The 8,020-nt window shown below is 44.0% G+C and overlaps 1 protein-coding gene across 1 annotated transcript in view; it reads left to right on the forward strand.

Moving 5' to 3' along the window:
- The window catches only part of LOC104506332 (chromosome unknown open reading frame, human C11orf49), a gene marked incomplete at its 3' end in the record, with an annotated part of 70,310 nt that extends 63,268 nt beyond the window's left edge, over window positions 1–7,042 (forward strand). The window contains exons 5-7 of the mRNA XM_010147250.1: window positions 2,647–2,732; window positions 5,200–5,395; window positions 6,933–7,042. Coding sequence (XP_010145552.1) covers window positions 2,647–2,732; window positions 5,200–5,395; window positions 6,933–7,042 — 392 coding nt within the window. The remainder of the gene's footprint in view (window positions 1–2,646; window positions 2,733–5,199; window positions 5,396–6,932) is intronic.
- Between the last annotated feature and the right edge of the window lie 978 nt (window positions 7,043–8,020).

Consider the following 8,020-nt stretch of genomic DNA (forward strand, 5'->3'; position numbering starts at 1 on the left):
TGAACCCTGAAAGACCACTACACCCTTTACCAGAGTCCCTCAAGTGTAGGCATCTTTCTTCAGTCCTTTCCAAACTTTCTCCTTGATTTTCATTATTCATTGAGTGCTGACTACTAACTTTGTAAATAAGTCTGTGCCCCTGAGGGCTTAAAGTCTAATTTGGAAAAGAGAATATGAGTAAGGAATCACTTGAAATATCAGCTACCCGATGAACTCTCTTTTGAGTTGCAGTTCAGACTCTCAGATTTTGTCCTCGATTTTGGTCCTGCTGCCTGTGTTATGGTCCATGGCTAGGATTCTCTGCTTGCCAGATATTTCAGAGGGAAAAAGTGCAGCTATGTTGCGTATGATGCTCTCCCAGCTTCTCCGACTGCTCAGTCAGCTGGCTGTGTGGGGAAATAGCCAGCTGCAGTCAATCTCCTCATAAATGATTGTATTGGATTTAAGGACTTCTCAACATTTCCGGAGTGCAGACTCCTGGGCCAAGTGGAGTCAGTAACCCAGCACCAGAGTGCACCTGCTTCTATTTAGACACTCCTCCATCACATATGTGCCATACAGTGTTCTTCAGAGGCTCCTTGCTGTCTTTAACAGCAAGAAACATCAAGCAGATTCTCAGACCTCTGTCTACTTCATGTTCTTCTCTAAGTAAAAGACTGGGGCGTGGTATTACAGAGCACAGCCATTGACCATAGCTTTAGATTTAACAAGTGAAATGAGTGGATTGTTATGAAGGTGATGTAATATTGTCTCTCTGTATAAAGAATACATTTAAAAAAATATCTCCACTGTTGTTCTCCTGCGTCTCCCAGATGGAGAAATGCACTGGCAAAAGCTTTGGAGCGTGTGCTTTGAGGGTATCTGGGAGACAGGCCATCGTTTCAAAGGAGGGAGTGCAGCTCATCAGTGATGTGGCCCATCAGATTTACAGCGTTTAAATAGTGGTTGGAAATGCCAGTGGCTGAGCAGTATTGCCTGAGAGATGAAGATGCTCTGCCTGCCAGCTTCAAAGCCATTTCCTTGATGTGGCCACTGACAATCACAGTAACATGCTTATTAGTGAGAATTAAGAACTGAAGCTACTGCTTCTTTAGACAGGAGGAGGAGGAGGCTTCTGGAACATAATAAATAAATCAGAAGCTCTTTGACATCTTCAAAGGGTTTTGTTTTAAATACTGGCTTTTCTCCTGGGGACCCTCTTAGCCCCAGTCTTGCTTCTTTGAGATAATTAATTCAAGCTGCTCTGCATGTTTGATTTTGCCACAGTGAACAGAACTGGTCTGAGTGGCAGGGAAGTCTTGCAAGATCCTGTAACTCTTCTAGGTCAGCCTCCCACACAGCTCCCTGGAGTCTTTTACATGAGGCAGAACAGCATTTTCCCAGCAATGTCTTTAGACCATCATGCTGCAGGAATCGGTCCGTGGATTGCATTTGGCCCTGAGTTCAAAAGGGTCTTACTAGATGACCCATACTTTGGCTACAACGGACTGGTGATCCTTCTCACATGACATATGCCAGGTATTGACAGTACAGGGTCAGTAGACCTGCACACAGTTGAAAGGAAGTACCAACTGCCTTTCTTTAGAATCATCTGAATACCCTGTTTTTTCCCATCAAAGTGGAGTGTTTCCTTCTGTTTCCTGGTCTGATCAATCCAAGTTTGGTTTTTCCCACTTCAGAGACTGACCTTTTCATCCTCATATAGTAGCAGTGAACAGAGCATTGGTTTTGTTTTCATTTTGATGAATGTTTTTGCCTTAACTTACTTACTTCTGAAATCCAGAGGTTTTTTCCTGAAAGGAGGAGTCGGACTTTGCTATCACTTAATCTTCATCTTTATGGCCTGTGGCTGAGATTTTCCATATTCATGAAGTATGCCTCAAAATAGAGATGCATGTAGCTCCCTACATGCACCTGGGAGTTAGCAGAGAAAAAGAAGACATTGTCCCTGGCCCAAGAAGTCTTCAGTTCCCACGAAATTTGACCTGATAGTCAAAGGATAGAGCTGATAGATATGAAGAGAGACAGATTCATTCACCAGGAAGGGATGATAGGATATTCACGGTGCGTAATTAGAAAGCTGATTGTTGGTGCAATGTTATTTCCTTTGTAGTCAAGTGGAGTTTGTTTGAGTATAGATTGGGAATATCCTTATCAATCTGAATATATCTCAGTCTGATGAACTGTGGTACATAGAGGAATAGTGTCTCATTCTGCTTACACCAGTTTAACACTCATGTAACTGGTTTTTGTCTGTAGCACAGTTACTCTTTATATAGCCATGTGAGCAAGCCTTGCAGTTTTTATGCCAGTGTTCATTCCATCATGCCCACCTGGCTTAAAATGCTTGACATCCACGTCACACTGCTCTGGTCACACTGTAGCTGAAGTGTGTGATAGCAGTGATATTCAGTATCTTCTCCTCACTGCAGGTTCTTAAGCTGCCTTCATTTTATATTAGGGTGTCCACATCCATGCTGCAGTGGGTGTTCTTATTCCTCACTCCTAACCTCTTGCACTGGACCAAGCCACTGGCAGTCCAGTTGCACACAGCTCCCTAGCTGCGCTTTCTCTAGATCTGGGGTTCCTGGTTACAGACTTCAGTTCTTTAGTAGATGCTAAACTGTATCTCTCATCTTATCCTAGGATTGTGCTGGTGGATGATGCTATGGATTGCCTGATGTCTTTTTCTGATTTCCTCTTTGCTTTCCAGATCCAGTTCTACTACTCAGGTAAATGCTGAGGAGCTGCTGACTGCACCCACTAGTATAGCATTACAACTTAACAGCTTCCCAATCCCTGCACTTTTTTGAAACCTGTAAGGATACATTTTTTTACAGAAAATAGATAATTGAATCTACTGACGAAAGGCATCACTGATGCCAAGAGATTAGGAGGCCTCTTAAGGAGGTTTCAAATTTTTGAGAATAACAGCATACCTGTAACTGTTACAGCTTTTGCATGTATTTGTCTTAGCCTTGAGACATAAATTTTCAGCTTAATGCAGAGTATGTTAGCACCTAACAATTAACTTTTACCAGGAACATTTTTTTTCCTTTCCTTAATACAGCACTTCTGTGTCCCAGGTATTGGTCCCTGCTGGAGACAGGATAAGAAAAGCTCAGCAGCTGGTGCCTTGAAAGGAAAGGGGACTGGGCAAATTGATACAATTCTTCCCCCTAATATTCACCCAATTAGGAGCTGGTTTCAGCTAAAAGAGTTTCAGAACTGGGTATAGTTTCTGTGGATTTAGGAACGCCCAATGGACGCCTCCCCTTTGATAAACTTGTAACCTCCACAACACCTTTTTTGGCAAGGAGTTGCACAGTCTGCCACCTGCCCCATGAGGAACCACCTCTCTTGTTTGGTTTGAGAGCCCCTAAGCTGGAAGGGGAGGTGAATCCCCCTCTAGCTTCTTCATATTGTTGCTCCTTTATCATATTGTACCCCTCCCCCCAGTTTGAGTTTTAACTACGTGGGGTGGTACTTTTAAAATTCCTGACAGGAAAAGTACAAATAAAATAATATTTGTGTGTGTGTCTATGTGTATATTTACATATTCTCACTCACACATCTATAAAAATCCCCAGGTATTTTCAAACCAAAGTTCAGGAGAGAAGGGGGAGAAACTGGAATGAGCATTCAGGTACTTGTTCTGTACAGGGAGACTGCTTTTTTGGCCTGTTTGTCCGAGACCCCCTAAAATGTAGTTGAGGAAAGGGAATCTCATTCAGGGCATTGTTTAAGTGGGCAGAAAGAGGGAAGCATTTCCTTTATCACAGTGAGATATGCTCCCAAGCACTAGGGATTGCTGGGGTGCCACTTACCTCCCAGCACGGAGCACTTTCTAAAGACAACATAAAACTCATGGATTTCTGTCCACTCGCACTTAAATAGCTCCCTCTGATGGACGAAGCTCACAAGTGGCCTCGACCAGGCAAAAAGGGACAGGTTTGGCTACTGGGAGACACTGGTTAGAAGCTGTGGTGGAGGATAGGCTGTGGTCAGAGAGTAGAGTGGTCTGCTGATCTGATCCAACCTGCCAGTCCCCATCTTTCTAGCGGCTGTCAGCTGCTGTCCATAATACAAAAATCTCTTTTTCTCAGTGCTTCTCTGTGTATACTTCCCCTGTAACTCCCCTGCGTGTATCGCAACATTATCCATGACAATTCGTCAGAGAAAAACAGTTGAAAATGGTCGTTTGGGATTGGGCAGAACCACGCTTGTAATGCCGTTAGCTGGGGACAGAAAATATGTTGGAAAGTTTTTGTCTGATATAGCAAATATTTCCACAGATCTGCAGAACCTCAGCACAGTGCCAGGGCCCACTGATATCCTGCCTTTCCTCTCTACCTGCCTCACGCACAGCATTACACTTCCAGTCACTCAGGACTTAAATGCCACTGGAATCCTCCCAAGCCCGCCCTTGTGTGCACACACTCAAACATTCCATCCCTGTCCTGCTCACCCAGGCACCACGCACACACACAGCCTGTCACACGCTGTCCCACCAACCCACACACATGCAAACCACTCCAAATGGAATCTAGATTTGTAAATTGCTGACCACATCCATAAACAAACTTGTTTAAAATTAGACTCTTGCAGTAAACAGTGGGTAGTATGAGGAGTCTGGGGAGAGGCTTTCTGCCAACTCTAGCCCTGACCTGCCCTGGCCCTTCCTCTAGATCCCGTGTTATATTTACTTTGGAGCAACACAGAGACAAGCTGGGATACAGCCTGGAGCCCTGACTAACTTGCTCCCTTTCCTCCTGTTGTAGTTCCACATAGTTTGTTCCCAACTCGGATGCATTCTTAGTCAGTAGCAAGAGACGGAGAAGGAAAACTTTTTAGGCTTTGCAAACTAGTTTTGTGTTCTACATTAGCTTTTGTGCTCCTCTGTTTTATCCATGTGCTAGCTAGTCCCTGTTTCCTTGAGAAGAATCTTGTTCAACAGAGTGAGTGACTTCTCGTAATCATGCTGACAGGAAGAAGTCAGCAACTTATATGGAAATGGCTGTTTGTGCCTGCATAATATCTGATCTGAATATGCAGGATGCCGTGGTGTTGTGCTTATTTCCTGCTGGTTCTATGTACAACACAGAGCAGGGAATGATAGTTTAATCCCAAGTCTGGTAGGTCAGAAGGAGGCTTTACTGGTTATAGCCCAGAGTTTTAAGTCACTTACTGTTTTTTCAGAGTTCCTGGAAAGTGTGGCTGCCATTTATCAAGACCTACTGGCTGGTAAGAATCCAAATACTGTGATTGTGCCAACATCATCCTCTGGGCAACATCGGCAGCGACAACCCCCAAATGACTGCAGCCCACTCAATGGGGTAGAGGCATCTCTCTTCTGCCAGTGCCTAGAGTCCTTGTGTGACAGATCAAAATACAGGTATGAACAAAGTCCAGAACACAGATTTGAAGTCTGCATCTCTGGAGACCCTTTGTAAGGTTGGAGCTGTGCAGAAATACAAGGCTTAGAACAAGCTCTATTTCCCAAATAGACCTCATTGGAGAAGTATGAAGGGAGAGATCATAGCCAAACCACTTTAAAGAAAGGAAACAATTTCATGGACATAAGAAACACGGGGTTTGAGCTGATTCTTGAAGTAATGGATTGACTTGGGCCTCTGCTTTCCTTCCCACTTCTGCATTGACACTTGCGTCAACGAGAAGTCCACCTACCACCATGAGTTGTGTTCTTGGGTGATGAAGCGTAGCAAAGGCTCGCTGGGGTGGATAGAGTTTGAAAACTTAGTACCCAGACAAAATCACACTGCGAGTCTGTACCGGAGCCTGCGATGGAGCTGGTCTCCAGTTACAGATCCCAGGGACAAGACTAGCCTTAGTTCAGCACGGGATGGAGCAATACCAGACTTTATTGTACAGCTGTGTCAGACACTTGCCTCATAATTTCATGCAGGTAGCAAGCACATGCCCTGCTAGAAGGTCATGGGCTACATCCACAGAAAGACTCAGGACACAAGTTCCACCTGATTCCGGCTTTAGGTGCCTTAATCCAAATTTGTGATCCGCAAAATTACTGCTGAACTGCTGTCCAGTACTATAGACATTTAAGCACGGAGATGCCAGGTTGTTTGATTCTTTTAAATAACCAAAGCATATACGTTCCCTGTATGTCCTGAGAGCTTCAGCTGGAAAGGATATTGTGAGCCCATCTGCTAGGTCAGGCTCTACACAGCACTGTGAGGGGAGCCTTTCATCCTTTCATCATTCAGCTCAATAGTCAGACAGGCTTTGGTAACCACCTTTGCCTGAAGGATCACCAGCCCACACCCACATCTCCCAGGGGTGTCACTACACCACGGACTGTTTAACACTTCCTCTTTATGAGGCAGTTATATTTTGCATGAAATATTTTAAGGAGTGTTTGGGCAAGAGCAAGAATCAGTACTGCTTAAAGGTCAGGGCCAGGGGTTAAGGTGAGTGTAGAGGAGGACATGTGAATTTAGTTCACGTCTAAATATTGTTTTCTGACATATTTAGGCTATTGTTGGAGAGGTTTTCCTGCCCCTTGGATGACCATCACTGACCAACCTTAATGCAAGTTTATTGTCTTCTAAAAGAAAGGATTTCCTACTTGATTTTTGCAAGAATATGCTAAGATTTTGGATATTTATGCCTCTGAATGAATCTAGGCTTTTCTACCTGTCCTTGGAATGGGGGTAGGTAAGACTGCTCCTAGCGATGTATCCCAGCTCAAATATCTTGATTTAGCAAATGAGGAGCAGATGCAATGTTAAATAAGAAAGCTGGCAGCTATTTGTTTTTACTGAGTCAGGGCAACTTGACAGTGTTAGAACAGGTAAAGAGGGCTTATTTCTCCAGTTTGAGCTGGGTCTTGGGAAAAAAAAAAAAAAAAAGATAATTTAAAATACAAGGTGACCTCTTTGTCTCTCTTTTCCTAGCTGTCCACCTGCTGCTCTTGTGAAAGAAATGTTGAGTAGTGCACAGAGACTGACCTTCTATGGATTCCTTATGGCACTTGCAAAGGATCAGGGGATCAATAGAGCCCTAGGTAAGAGTCCCGTGAGTGGGTACAGCTCTAGAGTTTCAGTCATTCTGCATGATTGTGGAATTTCCTCTGTAATTATGCCCCAGATTTTACACCATCAGGAAGAGAGTGAAAGAAAGTGTTTAATCTTTTTGTTGATGGATTAAACTTTAAAAACATAGCACTGCACTTTACTGTCTTCTTGAAGCTGTGAAGCTTCTCCAATGCTAAAATTAGATATGAAGTGCTGCTCTAAGATAGCAATGTTTTACCTCTTTAATAGCTGATCATTTTAGCAGAACTTTCATTTTAACATGTTTGGCTCTAAAGGTTGGGCAGAGGTTGTCAGGAGATAAGTAAGGGGGCTGACTGCTGTCGACAGGACTGAATTGGAATTCCGGTCCTATGTTTTAGCCCTTCATTCTCCCACAGACGTAAGTGACTGCTCTCATCTGCAAGAAAAGGAGGCACATGTAATGAAAAAACCTCTGCTGCCTCCCTTGGCTCAAAAACTCAAAGCCCAGTCTTTCAAAGCCCCAGTGCGTCCCCATCTTCCCTCAAGGCAATGTGATCTCACTAGTATTTTAATCTGTGGCCTGCTGAAAATCTAGTAGTATCATAAAACACAAACTGCTACGAAATTCTGTACCAGACTGCTGTGGGAACCAGAGAGGTTACCAGGCAGCATCTCACTGCTTGCTTCTATGGTGTGTGTGCTGGTCAAGGTTGCTCTAGAGCAAGGAAGCAAAGCATTGCGTCAGCCAAGGAAGGGTGTAACCCATACATAATTCAGACTCACAATTCCATATTGCCCCCATATGCCTTGCCTGTGCTCTTCGTCCTCTTGCAAAGGGGAACAGAAATGGCTCTGTGTGTTTGACAAGGCTGTATCCAGGAGGTATGTTTAAATGTGCGGAGGCCCAAACACTCATCTTCATTCAGCTCCACTCAGCAAATCATCTGGCTAGTAAGGGTAAGCTTTAGAATCATAGAATCACTAGG

The sequence above is a fragment of the Eurypyga helias genome, unplaced genomic scaffold (assembly GCF_000690775.1).
Source record: "Eurypyga helias isolate BGI_N326 unplaced genomic scaffold, ASM69077v1 scaffold13802, whole genome shotgun sequence".
NCBI classification, from domain to species: domain Eukaryota; kingdom Metazoa; phylum Chordata; class Aves; order Eurypygiformes; family Eurypygidae; genus Eurypyga; species Eurypyga helias.